Source organism: Lepidochelys kempii, chromosome 5, assembly GCF_965140285.1.
Source record: "Lepidochelys kempii isolate rLepKem1 chromosome 5, rLepKem1.hap1, whole genome shotgun sequence".
NCBI classification, from domain to species: Eukaryota; Metazoa; Chordata; order Testudines; family Cheloniidae; genus Lepidochelys; species Lepidochelys kempii.
Window position 1 is genome coordinate 4,806,741 of NC_136384.1, and position 24,843 is coordinate 4,831,583.

The window sequence follows — 24,843 nt, forward strand, 5'->3', positions numbered from 1 at the left end:
TCTGCTTAGGGTTCCCCTGTTAATGCAGCCAAGGACTGCATTAGCCCTTTGGGCATAGCATTGCACGGGAGCTCATGTTCAGCTAATAATCCACCATCACCCCCAAATCTTTTTCAGAGTCACTGCTTCCCAGGCTGGTGTCTCCCAGCCTGTAAGTATGGGTTATATTCTTTGTTCCTAAATCTAGGAAAAAAGAATACAGATTTGTTCCTACATTTTCATTTAGTCATATTAAGACACACATTGTTTGTTTGCTCTTGTCCAGTTGACCAAGTGATCCAGATCGCTCTGAATCAGTGACCGCTTCGTTATTTACCACTCCCCCAATTGGTTTGTCATCTACAAACTTTATTAGTGATGATTTTAGGTTTTTTTCCAGATCATTAATAAAAATGTTAACTAACATAGAGGTAAGAACCGATCATTGTAGGATCCCACTAGAAACCCATTTGATGCTGATTCCCCGTTTAGAATTACATATTGAGACCTATCAGTTAGCCAGCTTTTAATCAATTTAATGTGTGCCATGTTCATTTTACAGTTTTCTAGGGTTTTTAATCAAAATGTCATGCAGTACCAGGTCAAATGCCTTACGGAAGTCTAAATATGTTATGTCAATGCTATAGTCTTTATCAACCAAATTTGTAATCTCACCAAAAAAATATATCAAGTTAGTTTGACAGGATCTATTTTCCATAAATCCATGTTCATTGGCATTAAATATATGACTTTCCTTTAATTCTATTAATCGAGTCCTGTATCAGCCGCTCCATTATCTTGCCCAGAATCAGCGTGAGATTGACAGGCCTTTAATTACCCAGGTCAACCTGGTTAACCTTTTTAAATGTTGGCACAACATTAGCATTGTTCCAGACTTCTGAAACTTCACTGGTGTTCCAAGACTTATTGAAAATCAACACTAATGGTCCAGTGAGCTCTTCAGCCAGCTCTTTTAAAACTCTTGGATGCCAGTTACCCAGACCTGCTGATTTAAAAATGTCTAACTTTAGTAGCTTCTGTTTAATATCCTTCTTAGATACTCGTGGGCTGGAAAGAATGTTTTCATATGATATGACTATACCATCTGTTTTTCCCCTAAATACAGAACAGAAATAGTTATTGAATAACGCCATTTCTACATTATTATTGATAATTCTACTGTCTCCATCTAGTAATGGACCAATACCATTGTTAGGGTTCTTTTTGTTCCTAACATACTTTAAAAACTCCTTATTGTCCTTAACTCTGCTAGCCGTTGATATCTCCTTGTGTCCCTTTTGCTTCCTTTATCAATTTTCTACAGTTCCTAGCTTCTGATTTGTATTTATTACTATCAATTTTCCCTTTCTTCCATTTGTTATATTATTTTTTATAGCTGCCTTCACTTCCCCTTTAAACCAGGTTGTGTTTTTAACCAATATATCCTTCTTCCTCAATTGTGGGATTGTAGCTTTTGGGGCATCTAGAAAATGTTCTTAAACACATCCCAATTATAATTCACATTTTTCTGATTAAATTCTTTCTTCTAGCTGATTTGGCTCATAATTGTTTTCAGCTTTGTGAAATTGGCTCTCTTAAAGCACCAAGTATATATATCACTGATCTGTACTTTGTTCTGCTTGCACATTATAAATGTGATCACTTGGTGCCTAAATTACCATTAATTTTTAATTCTGTGATCCATTCGTCTTTATCTGTCAAGATGAGATTTAATACAAAATTCCCCCCTGCTGGATGCAACGCCTCTTGAATTAGAAAATTGTCACCTATATATTTAGAAATTCCAAGAATGTTTTTAAAATTGATAGCATGAGACCTCCAGCGCATGTCATTCAAATTGAAGTCCCCCATTATCAGGCAGTATTTTTCCCTACTCATTGTAAATAGGTACATAAGGAATCTGTCATCCTGTTCCCTAGTGTGATTTAATGGTCTGTAGCAGACACCAACTAATATGCAGTCTTGTGCTTTATCTGGTAAGACATTGACCAATAAGCATTTGAGATCATTTTCTTCCAAGTTATCAGTGACTCAGAAACAGGTAATGCCATTTTTGACAGAGTGCCAGTCCCCTACCCATTTTGACTGCTCAATTCTTCCTAAATAGGTGATAACCCATTGATTTTTAACATTCCAGCCATTGGGATCATCCCACCAGGTTTTAGTAATACCAACTAGATCAAATTAATTCTCATGAATGAGCTACTCCAGTTCCTCCTCTTTGTTACCCAGGCTCCTAGCATGGGTGTACAGGCAATTAAAGAATGTCTTCACCGTTTCCTTTGGTTCCTTGATTAATTTTGTTCTCAACATATCTCAATTTTGTGTTGAGCGCTCATATCTTCCTTTTTACACTGCTCTTTTGTTTTTTGTTTGACTCCTTCCTTGCTACTCTAACCGTCCTGTGCCTGAGAAGATTGGTCCACATTATACTGAGGTAGAAGCCATCCAAATTAGAAGGTGGACCGGTGTCCTACAAATCTAGACGCCTACACCACTTACCTAGCCATCCATTCACTTCCAGAATCTTCTGCTTTCTGATTTCCTTTGCTTGGGGGACAGGAAGGATCTCAGAGAAGATCACTTGGATATTCTTCTTCTTCTTCAACGTGCTTCTGAGTTCCTTGAAGTCATCTGCCATCTCCTAGATATCCCACGATTCAGTGTCATTAGTGCTGATATGAACCATCACCAGTGGATCCTTTCCCATTGACATCGAAAGCCTGTGTGATCTTAGAGTGACATCTTCTGTCTTGGCTCCGGGAAGGTAGCATACCATCCTATTGTCCTCCTACGCACTGCAGAATGTTCTTTCGATTCTTCTGAGTATTGAATCCCCTACAAGGATCATCTGTCTTCCTTGGATGGTTGAAGAACTTTTTGTGGACAAGCTTGATTTTCTTACAGCTTGGGCTGAGCTGCCATTCACAGGTATTGTACCAAACATCTCTCCATTCTGTTGGACAGAGGTGACACATAAGGAGACATGCAGGGTCACATTCCTCCCTCCCTTCCCCCATTTGCTGCTTGGCTTGTACTGAGCATGCTCAATAACACTGCTGAAGCTGGCTACCCTCACTCTGCCCCTCTGCTATTGGTAGGCACGGGTCATCTCTGCCCTAGGACCAGCTGGTGCCATGAGAGGTATCTTCCACGGTTTCCACATTGAGGTCCTGGTATCAAGTGGAAACTTCTAGCTGGGTGGAATTTCTCCCAGTCCTCTTCTCTCTGGCGGCCACAGCCTGTCCATCCTCAACTATTTCCAGCCAGGGAAAATGCCACTGTGACCTCTTGCCTCTGGTGTTTATGAACTACCAGGCTTCCTCTCTGATTTTCTCTCTCCCCGAGTCCTTGATGGCCGACTCCTTTCTTCCTTGAACCTGAGATACCGATATGTGATCTAGTAAATGGTGCTACTGCCCTCTTACATGGTGGTCATTTAGGGTTAGGGTTAGGGTCAGGAGTGTGTTCATTATTCAAAGTAAAAAGAATTTAAACAGACTATAGTAAAATGTTGCCCAAATTGATGAGGGGAGGGACACGGTCCACTGCTGTCCTGCTTGTGGTTGGCTGAGATGGGTAAGGAAAGACCTAGATGCTGCCTATTCCATGAATAAAAAGAGGACCTCCTCCAAGATTCTTAATTTTGCCCTTTTTTGGAGGGTGGGTGGGAGGGAGGGAGTGCAGGATGGAGTCTCCAACTCTATTAGACTTTTTTTAACAAGCAATTCATAAGTTGGGTTATAAAATAAGTTGTTTCCCTTTAAGTCAGTTGATCTGTTTCCCTGCCAACTTCCCTGATTAGTCACATAATGAGGACATTTCTAATACACGTGTACCGGGGAAAAGCAAGCCAAATAGTGGAATATCAAAGGATACCTGTGTCACACTGCATGCTAATGAGCCATACACACACAGATCTGGTGGAGCAATAGGAAGTGCCAGGGATACAGACAAGAACATGGTATCCTAAAGGCTTATTTAAATGAATTGTGCCATCACAATTTCTTGCAAATATCTCTTGTGTTCTCGAACCGTAATGTTACGTGAACTCTCACTGTAGCTTTCAGCTCCCCTTCATTCTGGCGAGTTTGCCTTGCTGCTCTGCTATTTACTGGGTTATTCCTGTCACAGGCTTGGCTAAACAGAAACCCAGTTCTTATAAATATGGAAATCTGATGATTGACTACTCCATTTCCTGGGACTAGATGTAAAGATTTTTGCGAAAGAGGAAAAAGATAGGAATAAATGGTCCGTTTTCACAGTGGAGAGAGGTAAATAGTGGGGTTCCCCAAGGATCTGTACTGGGACCAATGCTGTTCCGCATATTCATAAATGACCTGGAAAAAGGGGTAAACAGTGAGGTGTCAAAGATTGCAGATGATGTAAAATTACTGAAGATAGCTAAATTCAAAGCTGACTGTGAAGAGTTATAATGGGATCTCACAAAACTGGGTAACTGGGCAACAAAATGACAGATGAAATTCAATGTTGATAAACATAAAGTTATGCACATTGGAAAAACATAATTTCAACTATACATTCAAAATGATGGAGTCTGAATTAGCTGTTACCACTCAAGAAAGAGATCTTGGAGTCATCATGGATGGTTCCCTGAAAACATCTCTCAATGTGCAGCAGCCGTCAAAAAAGCTAATGTTAGGAACCATTAGGAAAGAGAAAAAATAAAACAGAAAATATAATGCCGCTATATAAATCCATGATACACCCCCACCTTGAATACTGTCTCCAGTTCTGGTCTCCCCATCTCAAAACAGATATATTACAATTGGGAAAAACAGAAAAGGGCAACAAAAATGATGAGGGGGATGGAACAGCTTCCATACAAGGAGAGATTAAAAAGACTGGGATTGTTCATCTAAGAAAAGAGACAACTAAGGGGGGATATGAATCGTGTGGAGAAAGTGAATAAGGAAGTGTTATTTACCCCTTCACAGAACCCAAGAACTAGGGGTCACCCAATGCAATTAATAGGCAGCAGGTTTAAAACAAACAAAAAGAAGTACTTCCTCACACAGTGCACATTCAACCTGTGGAACTCATTGCCAAGGGATGTTGTGAAGGCCAAAACTATAACTAGATTAAAAAAAGAACTAGATAAGTTCATGGAGGGATAGGTCCATGGATGACTTTTAGGCAATATGGTCAGGGACGCAACCCAGAAGCTGGGACTGGACAACAGGATGGATCAGTTAATAATTGCCCTGTTCTGTTCATTCCCTTGAAGAATCTGGCATTGGCTGCTGTTGGAAGATAGAATTCTGGGCTAGATGGACCATTGGTCTGACCCTGTATGGCCATTCTTATGTTCTTAAAGTCTTCATGTACTTGATGATGTCTTCCTCTGCAGAATGGTAAGCTGTCCTTCAGTGGCACTGAGGCCCTGCTCAGGGCTACCATGCCATAAACCTGAATTAGATTATAAGATTCTGGCTTCTAAACCGTGACCTGGGCGTACTGCAGGGTGATGCACTCATCTCCCAGTAAGAGAACAAAGCCTTACTGTCTCCATTGTGCCACCATCAAAAGGTCGTCAGTGGTATCCAAAGGATGCTTCCACCTACATTCATGAGTAAATACCCACAACCTATCTGTGCGGATCTGGAAACAAGTGTGAGGAGGTTAACATCGGTGTTTGAGTCATGCATGGACTTTTCTAAACTCTTGCTACCTTATCCTTGGATTTATATTCCCAAAACGTTTGCATTATCCCCAGAGTGTGAGGGGGCAACAGGTGTTGCAATAGACATCATCTGTGTGATGTAGGAGAGGCCTCATATTGTAGGGAAGGAAGCTCAAGGGAGACATTTAGTATTTTACTTTGCCTTGAAGAGTCTGAATTTAGTTTTCTGTTTGTTAAATAGTCTTTATTGGAGCTGGGATTTCATTGTTACTGAAGAATCTCTAAACTTTGGTGATGATATTCCACATTCCAACTCCTGCCACACCAGCTTGTAGCCTCCTTTATGGCCACCATTCTTCCAGCCAAAGTGGTCCCAACACGGCTCTTAGCATCCCATTGGTACTGCTCCTTAACTGGGTAGAGGAGGTTTTGAGTAATAAAAGCTCTTGTGTGCTCTGCCTTCACCCTCCACTACATTGAATGTGCATCTGCAGAATTTCCACCTTTCAATTCCAGAGAAAGCAGGGCACTGTGTCCTGGTGGCTTCCCTGCCAGGTTTTTTTGTTGTTGTTTTTTGGGGGTGGGGTTGTTTGGATTTTCTGAGCCAATTTCATTTTAATGGTTAATGGGAAAATGACATGACTGCCTGCTGTGCAGTGAAGAGAAACATCTCATGATCCGTCCCCATGACCTTAATGGTAAGAGTGTGCAGCATCAAATTGGAAACGCTCCAAAGCAACATCTGCCTAAGCAGCAACATTAACTGTTTCCACCTGGAATCCCACCCAGTGTTCCTTAGCTAGAAGGATGGTGGGTCTAGTAGATGCCGAGCAGGTACACAATGGAGGAGAAGGATCAGGACTCGGCCAAGAACCGAGAAGTTAAACAAAATAAGTGTTATGCTTTTCACAGATATAATTTTAATTCCAGATGTGTCTTACGCTGAATTGGGGACTGAAAGAGAACTTGAGCTTTTGGGAACCACAGTTAACTTCAGACCTCAAAGAGCTTGCAGAGCAAGAGACTCCTGCTCTCTGGAAATAAAGGAAAGTGGAGGATTTACATAGGGCAGAAGAAATGCAGAATAGAGGATAATTGATAGAGTAGGAGTGAGCAGGAGGAGCAATTAAAATAGCTTTAAAAAAAGATGTGTGTGGGTGGATTAACAAAGCCAGCGGAGCAGACTAGGTGCAAGAAGCAAGACTTAATTGATCTAGCAGGGAATGCGAGTTCAAATTACAAAAAATCAGCTGACCTTCCTTTTTAGATGGTCATGATTGCTAGCTGTAAATGAATGGATGGCTCCAGAGCTGACCGGTAATATTTGTGACATTGAGCCACTGATGGGCGTATCAGCCCACTGAAAGCGATAAATGCGAAGCTGTCCATGCCTCTTCCTATCATTTTTCTTATTACTCAAGGGGGGAAGGCATAGGAAGGTAAGGTTTTGTCATACTGGATCAGATCAGTGGTCCATCCAAAGCAGTTATCCTACCTCCAGGGGATTGGAGAGAGCTTGTTTTAATGCAAGATGAGCCTTTTGCCATTGTGTTGTGTGTTTAATCAGAATACAGCATTCCTACAAAGTATAAAACCTGCAAGAAATGTCCTGTGCAGTCCTCAGTTCCTTAAGCGTTCCTTTCAGCCATCTGATTAAATCCCGATCCGTCAACAAAGCCATAGCAGACTGGTTTTGTGCAGGGAGTTCTGTGGGGGGCAGGAGGGGAACAACATCAACAGAGCCACCCTGTAGTGGTTACTGCAGCCTTAGCTGCCCCTCCACCTCCACATCATTGGGCTCAGTGACCAGACGATCTGTACAGTGATGGAACCACTTCCCCTGCCTTTCCCCAGCCTATCTTTCTAGTGCGAGGGTACGGACCTCCCTAGGTGGGGTCCTCCAGTTCCTGTCCCCTGCACTGAAGATCCCTTCACCATTTTCACTGATTTGGGAAATCCCCGTGAAGAAAGGGGCAGGATTTTGTACATGGTGACCCACCCTCTCTTTAAGGCCTCTAGGAGCCAAAATCTGATTCATCTTTTTAAACTGTAAATACTACCAGAGGCTGTTCTGTTCCATCTTACAGTCTCTTTAACATCATTCCTCCCAAGTTCAGTGTTTCCAAAAATATATTCCCCACATTACATCTCATACAAACTGCATGGCCACTGTGAATTTACAGGGCATGTGGGATGCTTGGTCTGTGTAGGACTCGGTCCACACAGAGCTGAGCATGGGAAGGGTCAAGTTAGTTTTATCAGGAAATGGTTAGAGTACACGACTGTTCCTGGCTCTGGCACTAATTCGTTGTGACCTTGGGCCTGGCACTTGGCTTGCCTCAGCATCAGTGTTTAATCATTTTTAGAATATCCTCACTCATGGGGGTGTCGAGATTAAAGACCGGTTGTAAAATTGTTGGAGATTCTGGAATGGAAAGGTGCTGTGATGTCAGATACTAGATATTGTTATTACAACTGTTAGGAATTCCATGTCAGGATTTATCACCTGAAAGACGTGTGCTGCATGTCAGCCTAAGGGATTTTGCTGCAGAATTAGAGAGGTGAAAAAGAAATGTGTGTTGCTCCGATTGACACCTGTTAAAATAACAAAAAGCTTCTTTGCTGAGGTTCTCCACAACCGGGTTTCAGTGGTTGGTTTTAAACAGTTTATTGCGCAACAGCCGCTGTCCCTTTCAGGCCTGTCAAAGCCCTGCAGAGAGCATGGTGTGGCATTCCTCTCATCTGCAGTGTTAATGACCGCATTTAAGCCAGGCAAAGTGTGTGCAGATACAGCCTTTATAGATGTCTGTACTAATATTAATAATGGTTGAACCTGTGTGCAGGAAAAAAGCCCCAAGGGTGAACTTTGTTAAATATACTCTATCAAAGTGGGGAAGAGAGGGGCAAAGGGCTGCTAGCATTGCTTGTTCCTCTGAAGGGAATCTGGTAGGAATTTTGTAATTGCTTCTATTTTTCTTGCTTCTTCTTTGTCCTTCACTCATTTTCCCAAGCTACTGGTATGCATGATTCAAACTCTTTATCTTGGACATTTAAGTTAAATCGTACATTCTATTTTTTAAAAAAGTAATTTTGTGTGCTATGAACATCCTTGGACTAGGAAAATGGAAAAGTTTGAAGCTGTCATTCACTTTTCACCATTTTTTTTAACTTATGCATTTTGCTTGGCTTGAACAGTAGAAATAAACTAATCTGTATTCACTTTCAGGGTCTCATGCGCTAGCCCAGAGGAGTGATTGCAGCAAGAGAATGTCTGTCTGAATACAAATCATCTCAACATGGTCTATAAATGTATAAAACATTGTTACTTATCTTGCTTTAAACAAAGCAAAAAAGCTTATCTGCCTTTGATCTAAGCTACACATGCTGCAGGATCTCTTCTTCCTGTATTCTTTTCAACACCTTTGTATACTATTCCATTTTTGTTCTCTTTATTTGGTAAGACATAAGGCCTGGGTCCAGGACTGGCTTTTTATCCTTCAGGGAGCTGTCTTCAAAACTCATTGGCTTATGGTTATAAATCAGTTTGGTCTCAACTTAGACTCTGTAGTGGATATCATAGGCCTAATTTGTTACATTTGTTAAATGAGATCTGCTCAAGGGATGCCCAGAACTGTGGAAGCAGTGTTAGAACAAAGGTGCATTGGCAGAGCTGTGTGTAGGATGCTCTGGGAGCTGGTGGAAAGTCAGTAAACAGCTGTTGTTTATTGCTTTTTGAAATTTTGGCTTGTGTCACTACCGGTCAGGTTGTATTTCTGTGCAACAGTGGCTGTGTCACCAAACTGCTGCTTATTTTTCCTGAAGTAAGGAGCGAGGACTAGATGCTGTAATGGCTTTTCAGTGCGTGTATGTTGGTAAAATGTACGGATGATATATCCCTGGCTCTGCTTCTGGCTCAGTCTCGTTGTAATTCTAGCTTGTTTGTTGTCCCAAGGCAAAGCACATCTGTCATAAATATAAAGGGAAAGGTAACCACCTTTCTATATACAGTGCTATAAAAATCTCTCCTGGCCAGAGGCAAAATCCTTTTACCTGTCAGGGTTTCTTCCCCACTCTGAACTCTAGGGTACAGATGTGGGGACCCGCATGAAAGACCCCCCTAAGCTTATTTCTACCAGCTTAGGTTAAAATTTCCCTAAGGCACAAAGTCTTTGTCCTTGGATTAGGTAAACGCTGCCACCACCAAGTGATTTAACAATCAGGGAAAGACCACCTGGAGTTCCTGTTTCCCCAAAATATCCCCCCAAGCCCTTACAGCCCCTTTCCTGGGGAGGCTTGAGAATAAACAAGATGAGCACAAACCAGCCTTGGATTTTTAAGACCCAAAAAGCCCAATCAGATTTGTTAGGATATAGATATTCAGGCCTGTCTGCAAAGGCCTGTACTTTAAGAATTTAGGTGTATTCTTATCACTTGGCTAGTTAATGGTATAAAAGAAAGAATCAAAATCACTGTCTGCCAGTGTAAGGTCCTTCTCTTACTGTGACAGTCTGAGGCCCTGTTCTTAGGCTAAGGCCTTTGGCTAAGCAACAGAGGCAGCCATATGCGGGGAAGCAACCGGTCACATCCTCACATTCCAAAGTAGTCACATTGAAAGAAGGTGCTATTGGGCTGTTAGGAATACAACCCTGTCCTGATAGTGCCTATCACCTCCAGAGAAAGGGAAGTGCCTAGAAGATGTAAAAGGAAATTGCGGTTGATAGTTTTCTATCTGGTAAGAACTCACCTATCAATAGACACAGCTGGGAAACTCTTGTGTCTTTTTATAGATGTAGTTGTGAAATCCTCACTTCTGTATTGTTTTGTCATTATAGTTCCCACTTTGCTATTGTTTATTGGCATGGTCTCTGTCTGGTTCTGTGATTGATTCTGTCTGCTGTATAATTAATTTTGCTGGGTGTAAACTAATTAAGGTGGTGGGATATAATTGGTTAGCTAATCATGTTACAATATGTTAGGATTGGTTAGTTAAATTTCAGTAGAATGATTGGTTAAGGTATAGCTAATAATATTACTATATAAATTAGGGGCAAACAGGATGTAAGTTGGGATTCGAAAATAAGGAAAAAGGAATGTGTATTTAAGCTTGCTGGAAGTTCATCCCAATAAACATCAAATTGTTTGCACCTTCGGACTTTGGATATTGTTGCTCTCTGTTCATGCGAGAAGGACCAGGGAAGTGGGAGAGTGAAGGAATAAGCTCTCTAACAAGATTCTTAAAAAAGAGAACTTTATTAGAAGAACAAAAAAAAAATAAGAGAACAACTCTGTAAGATCAGAATGGAAAATAATCTTACAGGCAGTCAGATTCAAAACATAGAGAATCCCTCTAGCCAAAACCTTAAGTTACAAAAAGACTCAAAAACAGGAATACACGTTTCCTCCCGCACAGTGAATTTCACAAGCCAAAACAAAGAAAACCTAATGCATTTTCTTGCTAGATTACTTCCTAACTTTACTGGAGCTGGAGGGCTTGCATCGTTGATCTATTCCTGGCAAAGGTATCACACAGACAGACAGAAGCCTTTCCCCCCACTCCAGATTTGAAAGTATCTTGTCCCCTCATTGGTCATTTTGGGTCAGGTGCCAGCCAGGTTACCTGAGCTTCTTAACCCTTTACAGGTAAAAGGACTTTGCCTCTGGCCAGGAGGGATTTTATAGCACTGTATACAGAAAAGTGGTTACCCTTCCCTTTATATTTATGACAGCATCTAAAGATAACAGTCTTCCCCCCTCAAAGACTGGAGGGGCCACTCAACTGGGGAACAACAAATGAGGAAACAGGAGTCAGATCATAGGTCTCCTTGGGATTCTAGAGTGACGTATAGTCAAGCATCAGAACACAAAAGACTTTAAGCCAAGATCCCGTCTATCTCTGTTAGGTCATCCAGGTGGGAGTTAAACACCAGTGGCACTGACTGAAAATATATGTATGGAGGTGTAGTGGGGAGGGAAGCCACTGCGCCTCACTACAGGCAGACTGCAGGTCACAGTTTGTAGGGGAAACTCTGGCCCTCTGCAGAGCACAATCAGTGGATAGTCCAGCACTTTCAGGCAGGGGCCAACAGTAATTAACGGTCTGTAAGGGAGCTCTAGCCCTCTGGGTGGGGCACAGCACAAACAGTCGATAGCCGAGCACCTTCAGGCGGGGTGGGGCACCAAACAGTTTAGGGATCTGGCCTGCTATCAGGGCAGAGCAGCAAAGAAGTTTTGGGGGCCCGGACACTTAGGCAGGGCAGGGACCAAACAGTCAGGCGCCCTTACTCTAGCGGACAGTCGACAAATGCAGACCTCTGGGCTGACAGGTGGGAAGGCTGCCACCCCAGGGGTGAGGTGATAGGGGGACCCGGGCCCAGCCAGTTCCACTGCGTCCCAGCCCAGGGCCCTAACAGAGGTGGAGTGTTCAGGCACTGGGTCAGCGGAGAATCCCACCGCAGTACTCTGACTCGCGCTCCAGCAGCAGAACTGGACCAGAGTCTGGTTCCCCTGGGCTACTTCCTACCACAGTCTTTGTGCAGAGCCATGTAGTCCAAAAGTCCTCCGTCTCCTCGGCTGCTGGCAGTCCCCACATCTCCTCAGGGCATTCGTCTGACGGCGGTCCCAGCAGCTCCTCAGGGTACTCGTCTGTCTCCCCCAGCCACAGGGTGCAGCTCCACTCAGGATCTAGTCCAGGATCCTGTTGATATCCCAGCTCCCTGGAAGAGACATCTGCTCCCTCCAGTGCTTCAGCCCTAACTGAGCTCCTGGCACTCCTTTTATACTTCCTGTCCTGCCCCAGGACTTCCAGTGAGGGGGGGACAGATTTAACTCTGCCCACCTAGGGGAGTGTAGTGGCCACTCTGCCTCGCTACAGGAGGTTAAGGCAGGGTTTGAAAAACTTGACTCTCCCAGGGTAAGCTGAAATTTTGCTTGGGTGAGTAGAGCTAGGAGCCATTGACTCTTTCTGGTTTGGGGCAAAGAGGGAACAGTGGCTGGGGGCATTACAGAGCATCCCAGAGTTGTTGCTGTTTTCACAGGCTGGGAATGAGGAATGGAGCTGAGTGCATGAAGAGGAGTAGGGTACAAGGGGGATAGCAGGGGCAACAGCAGTAGAGAAACTCAGCATTAATAGATGTATTGGGGAGTTGAAGGAGCATTAATTGGGGACAGAGTTTGGTTTTTAGGAGGAAGTCAAGATGTACCAATGTAAACTTAAATAAGCACAGGGAGGAGGAAGAGGCATTGCAGCATGACTGCCTTCACCTGAGCTCATAGGCTTAGCCTTAAGGCCAGTGTTGAATTTTTTTTCCAAGCTCTGGGGTAACCCTAATATCCTGGCCAGCATCATCCACTTGATATTTATACAAAAGAATTTGAAACCTGCCAGGTGGAGAAGGTCTGAAAGCTGAAGTCCTTTCTTTACCCACAGCATGGGCCTTTGCAGTTCACGCTTTCTTGACTCCACCCTGCCAATACCTCCCGTGCTCTGTGGCACGCCTGACTCCGCCAACAAGAGTGCCAGTTGGTTAATCGTTCGAATGTCTGTTCACTTCAAACCAGACAGACTGCCTGATGTCACAGGCCACTTAGCAGCATGCAGTAACTGCTGAGTGGTGACAGGTTACAGAAATTGCTGGCCTGGTCTGGATTTCATTTGGTTAGAGGTGGAAGGCTTGTCTCTTGGCCAGGAAGTATTTGCTTGTGATTCCCCAGAGCAGGGATAGTCAATAGGCAGCTTGTGGGCCAAATCTGGAAGGCCAGATGCTTTTGAATGGACCATAACATCTTTTTATTTACTACTACTTATCAGTATTATTATTGTTTTTGTATTATTTTCTCTGGAGTTTGGACCTTGACAATACCTTGACCAAGAAATCTGGACCTTGACAAAAAATAGATTACCCCTGCCTGAGAGTATATGACGGTTTGAACACTTGCTAGTGGAGATTAGTGAATTGCCTACGGTTTGAGAAGCTTTTTAAAGCTAGAACTTGTCTTCACAAATTTATAGCATGAATTCTTGAACCTTTTTCCTGTCACTTAAACCCATGATTGTTTCTAAGGATAAGTTATTTGGGGACGGGGGGTATTGCCCCACGTGTACTAGGTGCTTCACAGAAAACAGATAGTTCTTTTCTTTGTCCCAAAGTACTTAAAATCTAAATGGCAGACTTGACAAGCAAGAAAAGAGGTAACCTGCCTCAGGAAGGGAAGTTATTCATTTAGACAGATGTACATCGTGGTAGGTCCGGAGTTCTTACAGTGTGAACGCTCCGTTTTTCAATACATTTGATACTGGTATTGCAGTAATACTGAGAGGCGCATTGTGTGAAGCACTGTCCGTATGTGTGTACACACCCCGAAGAGTCTCTGCCCCCAAAGAGCTTTCCATATGATGCTGCAGAAATTGATTTTTAGGAGGATTTGAATGTTGCATGGGTGGGTGCTTAGCAAATGAGTTTGGGAAGGGCATTCTAAGCATATGGAGCAGAATAGTAGAAGGCACAGATGTTCATAGGGGGGTTATTTTCTAGCTCAAAAGAACCTTGTGTGACACAATCAGTATGGCAGAAACTCCTTTGCTTGTTGAAAGTTGAGCTGGCATAAGTGGGCACCCTGTATATGGGGTACATACTGGGTTTTTTTCTTTGCCATTCTGCCCATTTTTTCATTCTCTCTTAAACAAAGAGCCAGGAGCTGATAACATCTGCTGAATTTTCAGACTCTGTGTTTGAATGGTTTTAAAGCTAAGCAAAATGTGTTCAACTGTCCCTCCTAGTGTGTGTTTGCAGAGTGTATGAGCCCAGGAGAACAGCCTTTGGAAGCAAAGAGGCTCTCTGTTTCATTGGTCGCTCATGGAGACAAATGTGAAATTGCTTACAATATGCTGGCAGAGTGTCTTGTATGCAAGCACATCCAGCTATTTTTAGGTGGAAACGATCTGCGTGACATTAATAAGCAACTGGGTCACAATGAATCAGCCTCTGATTATCAAACTAGCATCTTTGAATTGCTGAGTAAAGTAATTGGTAAAGCTGTGCATATCACTCCTTTCTTTATCATTTGAGGGTGGGAGAGCTCTCCCCATCTTCTCATCAAAATCAAAAATTCCCAATTGTTCAAAATATTTACCAAAGGGAGCAGAGCGAGGAAATGTTTACATTTTCAACTGTCTTAAATAGGGCTGCTTCTTAGGATTGGAGTGCCTGAGCAGACAGAGCTAAATATAGTGTTAAGTGAAATAAAACACAAGTTAGCAGCATTTGAAGTGGACAGCTAAACATGATGGGAACTCTGTCAGCAAAATGGAGTTAATGTCCGTGTGCAGGGGCTGTTCAAAGCGGGCTGGCTCTCCCCTGAAGGTATCATGGGTTGGATGGTAGGAGAGACATTCAGGCCTGCAGGATGTCAAGGGAGGAGGAGAGGGAAAGGAGAATGCACTTTACAAGGTATCCTAATAGCATATTAATGCCCATGGCACAGTTCTGTTGTCCCATATACAAGATTGCACAATTTGTGAGGTTCATCAGTTCTTTTCTCCACCTCCCACTGAAGCATTCCATGTTGGCCACAGTAAGAGGCAGAATGTCACATTAAATGGACCATTGGTCTGGTCTGATATGGCAGAGCTTGCATTCTTAGTAAAGCTGGTTAAATACTGGGGAGGGGGGAGAGAACCCTGAGCATTCCTTAAAAACCTGAAAAAAGCTTTGTTTCAGCCAGTCTCATTGCCCCTTCTGTATTTGCGCTCAGTGAATGTTCGAGCAATGGTTACTCACGCAGAAGCTTGCAAAAATGAATTTTTAACCAGAAATGGCATATTTCGTAAGGCTAGGACAGAGCTTAGTTTAGCAAGAGGATAAGGTTCCTAATCCCCCCCATTGCCAGAGAAGTAAACAAACCTCCCAAGAATCTGACCCCACAGTTAGGCTACTGCTGTTTTGTGCGCACACAATTATGTTGTGAGAGTGTGGTGAGAAAACTTCAAATTAAACTCTGTTACTAGCCAACAATTCTTGCCATGGCTTCAAGTTTTCCTTCTTCTTAGAAGTATTGTGCTCAATCAGCAAACCGAAATAATATAATGTGACCTACAATCAGTTACACAACATAGCTGTAATTTCAAAATCGGAGTATAGAATGTTTGCCTCGATCTATAGAATTCTGTAAAAAAACAAACACACCTGAAATCCATTAGAATAGCAAATGCATGTGGTAGTATTCCAGTGTGCTTGCAGGTATTTTGTTGAGCAAAGGGCTAATTAATCCAGTCAGTGCTTCTCTGGCTGTATGGAGTAATCTGTTCAAAATGCACAGTAGCAGAGCATTCCATTTTATGTAGAGACAATTCCAACAGAAATACCAGGAAGAATCCTTCATGTTTTTAGTACAGTTTGTTACTATGGTGTCTTGTGTATTGCTGCACAAAGTGTATAAAATGATATGCAAATGCTAAAATGCTTCTGCTCTTACAAGCCCTGGACACACGCATGCATTAGGAAAATTATCTCTTGTTTTGACTGTTTTCCTTAAGTTTTAGGTTTAGAGAGGAGAAGGCTGGACGTGTGCTTTGAGGCTGTTGATGTTGACAGTGACTGTTGTTCAGACAGAGAGCCCCATAACATAAGCCTGTTTTCTTCTCAATCTACCATTGACCTACTAATCTTAAAACACTGCAAATGGAAAAATTTCAGTCTAAGCCTTAGTTTGTTCATGCTATTAACTGATTTCCTTGTGTGACCCTCCCAGTTTGATGCTGGGTAGCTAATTTCCAGTGTTAGCCTCCACCAGGGGGAGGCCAAGGTGGCAATGGCAAACTGGTTGTTGGTTGCGCATGGGGAACTCCTGCACCCTCAGCATGTTAATTTCTATGCTGAGCAGATCAGGTGATGCTTTTAATGTAAAAAAATTTGCTATCACTCTCCAGCAGCTTTACAAAGCTAAATATTTCATCAGAACCCCTGTCATATGTTCCCTTTTGCATAGGTTTTTAGTACCACTGGAAAACTGACTTGTGAAAAAGTAATCTTTATAACCCATGTGTTCCAGTCAATGACCTGCCACACAACTTCCATTGTAACATGACCAAATTAAATAGGTAGGTGGATTTTAAAGACCAATTCTGTTTTATAAAGTTATCTAGATAATCGGCCTTTCAGTTGTGATTGTAAAACAGGCCCGGACCAGTTGAGGTTATTAAAGAGCTGTCGTCTTTCTTCATAGGAGTAGAACTTTTTCAACCTTCATGTCATTCCCAAAATCCACTTGGATATTTCTACTGGGCCTAACTAAACCGGAGACAATATTTTCTTCACTACCTGTCCTAAACTGTTGTTGTGGGCTGTTAAACAGCTGCTACATTCCTTCCCAGATGTGGTGGCATTAGCGGAAGGTAAAATGAGTTGTGTTCTACAGCTTTATTTGTAAAGTATTTTGAAATCCTTGGGTGAAAGGTACTGTAAGCATAACATACTAGTAGTAGTAAAAAGCAATGATAGCTGAGAGAACACAAATAAATAGTGTCTTGGTAAAATATTGCCACCTTAAATTTTGTAAAAGGTCCCAGTTCTATTAAGACTGATCCTGAATGGACTGACATACTTTTATTTCATGAGTGTGCTTTATTCAGAAGGCAAAACATACTCGGCGCACAGTGAGGGAGACCTCGTGCTGAAGGGTGGGTATTCAGCTCAGTGCTATTGCCGTTGCGTCAAGGAATTGTTCACTAAAGGATCTTCTTTTATTGTTGGCAGAGTATACCAGCCTCTTTCTTTGCCACTGACAGTCTCCCCAGAGTGCCAAATTATGCAGGGTTTTTTGTTTGGGGGAGGGTTGGTTAACAAAACCCAAAACTTCATAATGCAAATTTCAAGAAGTGGAGAGTATGAAAATAACTATCTTATCTGAAATGGCATATTCCAGTATTTAGTATCCCTGGAATATTTGAATTTAATATTAAGCACATGTTTTCCCATGTAATTCTGTCTGTTTTAAATTGGAATTTTCATACGTCTTCAGCTTTGTTTCTAACTCCTAGATGGGAAGAAATTGACCTTATTGAAAGCAATTTTTGCTACAAAGATGATTTCAACAGCTTTGAAGTTTGCAGTGAATGGATTTTAGATCTTTTGGGATTGTGCAAATAAGCAACCTGTATGTTAGAGGGGTTTGCGGAAAGACTATACCATACAATACTGCCTGGATTTTCCGCAAATGGGCCTGGTGGATGGGACATCCAGGGTTCTCCAAGAGAATTTCAGTGCAGCTGCAAGATGCTGAAGACTGACCTACTCAATTGTCTGCAAAATGGGTACAACACAGGCAGTAAGGGTTTCTTGACCCCCTGTCATGCAGGGACCAGCAGTTCAACCTCCATGTCCAGTCAATCCTTTGCCTTCCCGGGGTGTGCCACCAGAGTGCTAGTCATGAATACGGACGTGTTACCTACGAACTTGACTGAAACGACCATGGCATTTCACACAGGTCACCAAACAACCATCAGATGGTAATGACTTTGGGTTACTACCAACCTGGCCTGGATTTGAACTGGTGACAGAAAATCTCCATATTATCTTGGACGATCTATCATCTAAGCGTGTTAAAAACGGATTTTTTTCAAATAGTGCCCTAAACTTATTAAATGGTTTCCACAGTTCTGTAGAGTCTCTGGGTTTAAATGATCTAAAACACAAAGCTGTGCCTCTGTCCTACCAAACTTGGATGCTGGTGGACTCAACCAGCAGCGAATTAGAGAAATGACTGCATATCTGTGTGTACTAAGCCGTGTCTGATGGTTGGTTGTTTGGTTGTTTTTTTTAACAGGATCCAACCGCTGCATCTATCTCAGACAGAGACTGTGATACAAGGGAGGGAGAGACTGTAGCCATGAACTATAAACCATCCCCACTTCAAGTGAAACTAGGTGAGTCTCTGCATTAACACAGAATGATGGTTTTTTTAAGATGAAAGCTTGCCAAAGGAGTGCAGTATGCTATGGGATTCTGTGCTGTGACACTCATGTCTGTTACTACCAGGAGCACTCCAATCAGTTGAGACAACTTGTTAAACAGTTGACAAATCTGACTGTGCCCCAGACAACCTGTTGCTTAAGAGGGACCTCCTTTCTATTACTACACTGGGGCTTCTAAAATGGAAGCTAGGGGAGTCCCTCCCTCTTGAGAAGACATTCCAGAAAGGATGGTGTCACCTTTGTCTCTGAAGAGGTGCATCAAGATGAGATAAATATTTAGTGCTGATAAAATGCTAGGCTTGTAAAAGTCATTGAGGTGAAATCCAGCTGTTGTCCTGAGCTAAGCTGAGGCTTTAGCTCAGCAGTGCATTCGCTTGACAAGTCTGACGATCATATTTCTACCATAACCCTGGCGGAATTTCTCCTCAGACATAGCTCTTAACTAGAGTAGATGCTGTGCCTGCTTAGTTAAGCAAGTATGTGTCTGGTGGGCTCATTCATATATGCAAACAAATGCACTGTTGAGCTAAAGCATCAGCTTAGTTCAAGACAGCAGCTGGATTTCATCCCCAATGACTTTCATAAGCATAGCATTTTATCAGCATGAAATACTTATCTCACCTTGATACAACTCTTCAGAGCCAAAAAGTGACACCATCCTTTCTGGTAGGTCAAGAGGGAGGGACTCCCACAACTTAAGTTTGAGTGTTAACTAAGCAGGCACATTGGACACACTAATTGAGAGAGATTTGAGGAGAACTCCCACCAGAGTTTTGGTAGAAATACAGGTTTCAGAGTAGCAGCCGTGTTAGTCTGTATTCGCAAAAAGAAAAGGAGGACTTCTGGCACCTTAGAGACTAACAAATTTATTTGAACATAAGCTTTCGTGAGCTATGAAGTGAGCTGTAGCTCACGAAAGCTTATGCTCTAATAAATTTGTTAGTCTCTAAGGTGCCACAAGTACTCCTTTTCTTTTTGGTAGAAATACAGTCCGTCATAGATAGATAGATATAGATTATCTATCTAACACATATGTTTGGACTCCAATCTTTGCTTCTGGCTGTGCCAAGAATTTTAGGAGGAACGTTAATCGACATGGAGCGCAATGGGACTAACTTGATGTCTTGAGCCATTGGAGCTGTTTGTTCGTCCTTGTCAACTGCCGCTACTTTTAAAAACTGTCAGACTCACAAGATGTACTCACAGTTCAGTGTGGCTCACCTCTTTTTGTTTTAACCCTCATTCCCCTGCTTCTTGTCTTGTCTCTCCTTCATTTTCTGACTGGTGTAGGTCTTGAACTCTTCAGGGCAGGGACTGTCTTTTTAATCTTTTCAATGCTCTGGGCAAAGTTATAGTGCTATATAAATATTCAGTAGCTGTCCTTGCACAGCATGGGCCATTTAGAGGTCAGGATTCTAGTCCTACTGCAGATGTGGCAAAAGGATAGTGGCATTAACTTTTTTTTTTTTTAACGTTGTTAAAGCATAGTCAGTTGTTCTAATGTCAAACTCAGTCCCTTGATCTGACAGTAGACTAATCCATTGTCTGTTTTCTCTATGGATATTCAGACATATAGTAACCACGTGCCATTCTGGGAATCCTGGTTCAAATGAGCTCAGTTAAAATATATACTCAGCATGAACACACTTTTACTTCCCGAGCAAGCAGTGGTTGGGAATGCTGCATGGGTAGAATGCTACATCCTGGGACAGGATTGTATTCAAAATCATTAACCTGTTCAGCCACTGAATGTCCTCCATATTTGGAAGGGTGTCCCATTATGTCTTGTGACAGAAGCATGGTAGCTGGAATGTAGGTGCTCAGGAATGGGTGTTAAAAATAGGAAGAGCCTCCTGGAGTTTTCGATAATTCCGCAGAGTCAGGGGTTGGCTTAAACATAGCTAGTGCAGTAAAACGTTTAGCTTTTTCTCAAGTAAAAATACTGTGGGACCATATTTTAAAAAAACACACAAATGTGCTGTAGTTAGTTCTGTGGAAATACTATCACCTGGTTCTGGTAACAAACCACAGGCATTTACTTATGATTTATTACCCTGACCCCTTAATGAAATTATAGCCTTGGTATGATTTTAATTCTACTATATTTGCTTGACATATATTCTGATGCTCCTTTTGTGTTTTTATCACTGTGTCAGACTATAAATTCCTCAGTGCAGGGACTTTGCCTCTTATTTGTAAATAACTTGATAATGAGGTGTTCTTCAACACTGCTGTCAATGTATGTGCACCTAAGTGTTCATAGGGTATTTCCAGCTCATCCTCACCAGAAACTATAACAAATGGAGCTGGTACCTCAAGCCTATGAGAACAAGACAGGGCTTCGATAAGGTGGAAAAAGGAGAACAAAGTAATCCCAAGGTTAAATCTCAAAGTTTGATATCCATTGGAAGACAGCAGTGCCCTATGTGATTCCCACAAGATTCTGTATTGTTTTAATGATGCTTAGGCCACCTACTTCCCATTTCTAATTCCTTTTTTCTGTGCTGAAATCTTCATCAGTATCTTAGGTTTGTCCTGCCCACGTTTCAGATAAAATGGTTGTGTAAATAATAGAGCATTTGTGTAAAATTTAGCAATGGAGCTAGTTATTTGCGTTCCAAGATGGAACTTTAGGTAGGTAGGTGAGAGATCACAGGAGACTTGCTGACTCCAATACACCCTGGTTTCCTTCACCCACCTGGTGGTTGTGATTTGGAGCATGTAATAGGGTTTAGAAATTTTCTTTCACCTGCTCTCGACCTTACCGCAAAGAAGCAAAAGTTAAGGTATGCAAAATTTCATACTTGGCTAGGAATTGTCATCACATCTAGGGACTGGATGGTAATGGTCATAGTTTCAGGGTAACTGCTCCTGTATTCCTACCCATTGCCCCTACAGTCTAATCCAGGGGTGCCCAGTCAGGTGTCATGTCTCCAGCTGTCACCTGTGTCCAGTCTGCCTAAAGGCCAGCACTTGTGCCTTGCTGTCTCTCCAAGGGCTATGACCAGAGATACAAGTTACCACACAGCTTTTTCTCAGCAAGCACCTTTATTCTTAAGATAAAAGCATTACAGCGAAAACTGATAAACGATAAAAGTTCCTGTATGCATGATGAAAGCTTTCCAGAGGCCATCAGTCTTACAAGGCCTTAGTAGGCCAAAGTCTTTTCAACCCCTTCTGCAAGGGTCGGGAGCCCCCTTGAATGAAAAGGCCTGTCCATTTGCTGGATCAGAAGGAAGGCCCTGACTCAGTTTAATCCCAGCCTTCTTATATCAAAAGTCCTTTCTTCATCTGTTGGTCTCAATTTGAGCCAGCATATGCGAGCCTCCCCAAGGGTGGTACCTCCCAGGAGGGCTGGGGGCACGGTTTGCAAATTGAGTGATTCCCCATAATCACCCCACACAAGCACACAATTCTTAGTTTCTGGCAGAGCTGTGGCAATCCTCCCTACCTGGAGTTGCATCCATAAACCATCCCATATACTTAACACAATATGGTCCCCAAAGATACAGCCCGCAGTTGCAGTAATGTACTATAGAATTCTCTGCCAGCTATTAAGGCTTCACTGTATCAGAATTACGGGCAATGACTATAGACCTCTGAATTTGATCTGCTATGAGGATGTCAAGACAGTTTTTAGTGAAGCCTAGAGAGGAGACATGTATATACGAAGCTGTAGGTTCTAGAATAAGAGAGATTTCTCTGGGTGTGAAAATGTATGTTCTCTGAATCAAATTTAGAAGTCAAGCTAATGGAGATTTAGATGGTGTAATTAATTAAGACCTTTTTTCCACTTCCCTTAGCAGGTAACCTTTTCCCTTTAGAGTCTCCCTCATTTAGACACTTGGATGCAATGAGCTAAATCCAGAGGTGACCTAGTGTCAGATGATCAGATGGAGATCCATGTGCTCAGTGGTGCAGTCTTGAGGGGTTTTGGTTTTGTTCGGATTTTTAGTGCAAGACTGCATGGTAGAAGTGACCTCAATTGTAGCAGCACCAGATAAATTATCTACTGTCCTAGTTGCAATTGTTTTCCCTCCAAGCTTAAATCTCATGCTGATATTTCTCTTAATTCTAAAACATACAGTGGCTGATGCTAGACAGCCCCATAAGGAGAGGCAAGTGTCACAAAGTAGCCTTTGATGTGAGCTACAGTAGTTCAATTATATCATCTCCTAACACAGTCAGAAATGGTCCTTGCTTCTTGAAGCAAGGAGCCATCCTAGTACTAGTAACAGCAGAGCTATTTCATGAATTAATTGGGTACTAGCACCTTCCTGCTGGCAACTGCATTTCAGGAGATTTCTTTTTCTTCTCTGTGAAATATTGTATGGTTTACTCTTTGAGCAGGTCTATTGTTGGGGAGGAAATTCTCCTGTCCTGGAGCCTGGGGGGCATTTATAAGTTAGGCATGAATGCCCCCACACTCCATCCCTACCTTTCTGATGGCGCCCTCTCTGCCTCACTTTCCCTGGCCCAAAACACAGCAGCACCATGGGCAGGCAAGAGATATTGAACTGCAGAAGGGACATGGGAAAAAATTGGGATTTGAAGGAGAGAGATGGGGGAGAGGAGCTGTCCCCTGACAAAATATTGATGATGTTCTGTATTAAATGTAGTAACCTGGTTAGATCTCTAAGGACTCTCCTCTCCTCCCACTTTCCCCTCTGCTAATCCCACCTCTCCTGAGATGTTGACCAGGACTAGATGTTATTCTGCTGTTATTCTGTTATTATTATGTGCTGCTGCTTAAATCTGCCGGCGGGCTCCCGGTTGAGTAGCAAAGGTGGGGAACTCTTTCACGATCTCCAGAGACCGCTGAGCAAGCTACAGCAGTCGCACGCAGGGAGTGAGAGTGGGATAGGCAGTCAAATCAGAGTTTCATGTGGCCATGTAAAAAATGGCCTGTTGGCTACTGGCCCAACCTCTGCCTCATGCTAATTGTTCATCTTTGTTTCTGCCACTAGATTGTTTTGTGCACAAGAGTCCTGAGATTTTATTCTGTACTAATAGGGAGGAACTTTTCAAGTTGCAGTGGGGGAGGTTTAGATTGGATATTAGGAAAAACTTTTTCACTAAGAGGGTGGTGAAACACTGGAATGCGTTACCTAGGGAGGTGGTAGAATCTCCTTCCTTAGAGGTTTTTAAGGTCAGGCTTGACAAAGCCCTGGCTGGGATGATTTAACTGGGAATTGGTCCTGCTTTGAGCAGGGGGTTGGACTAGATGACCTTCTGGGGTCCCTTCCAACCCTGATATTCTATGATTCTATGATTCTAACTCAGACTTCTCGTTTCCTTCCGGTCTGTCTGATTTTGTGGGTTTCTGTGTAGACGTTAATTAGGTTGTCTACTTCAAAATGCAGAAAACACTTAAACTTTATTTGTGCTATCATATTAACATCTGTAAGCCAACAGGCAGGATTCCTGTAAACCACAAGCAACTCTCCGGAATAAACTTTATTTAGAGCATGTAGTTCTGCCAGTGATCTAAGACTAGCAGTTTAATGCAGAATTCCCATCACAAGGCTGATGCAGCATGATGTTCCCCCTGATGTGGTAACATTAAGCCCGTCTTAGAGAGCTGGCTTTAAGGATGGATTTAGATTCCAGGCTGTGGCTTGGTGGAGAGCAAAGTTAATTGAGGAACTAATCCATTTGAGGAAAGAGGGCAGGCTGACCGCACACGCCGTGGTATTAGCTCCTACTGCCTACCTCTTGAATGACATTGATTCATGACAGATATTGCATTGCTCTGCTGCTGGGAAGGAAAGGTATAGGAAACACTAATCAATATTGGTTGAGAACGACAGAGCCTTCAGCATTCAAGATAACAAAATCTGTGCGTTTCCAATCTAACCCCTGCCCCAATAGAGGGTAGCCTTCCTTTCTCTCCATAGTGCTCCTGAAATTCTGATTTTTCTTTTTCTATAGACAGTTTAATTTTACTTTTCGAAGGAAATGCAATGGGTGTGGGGTTGTTTTGAAAACAGCTACATTAAGCAGCCACAGAGAGCATACAATAGCGTAACCCCATTGCTGACAGCATTCAAGGACACAACACTCTGTGCACAGGGTCGGACGTAATGACTGAGGACAGGTGTCCAAATTTTGCTCAGCTGTGGGTTGCCATGGCAGCTTGCCACAAGTTTAAGAGTCACAGCTAAATTATGTAAAATAGGGCCAACTGCAGCAGCCCCTATTTGCAACACGGAGAGACTGCGAGGTCCCCACC

General features: G+C 42.6%; 1 protein-coding gene across 4 annotated transcripts in view; it reads left to right on the plus strand.

Moving 5' to 3' along the window:
* FAM219A (family with sequence similarity 219 member A) overlaps window positions 1-24,843 on the plus strand; it is a 140,948-nt gene that overhangs the window by 61,418 nt on the left and 54,687 nt on the right. For all 4 annotated transcript variants that reach the window (XR_012158828.2, XM_073343360.2, XM_073343361.2 and 1 more), the window contains exon 2: window positions 18,464-18,563. Coding sequence is in view for 3 of the 4 variants with exons in the window: in XM_073343360.2 (XP_073199461.1) it covers window positions 18,464-18,563 (100 nt within the window). In the remaining variant the exon portion in view is untranslated. The remainder of the gene's footprint in view (window positions 1-18,463; window positions 18,564-24,843) is intronic.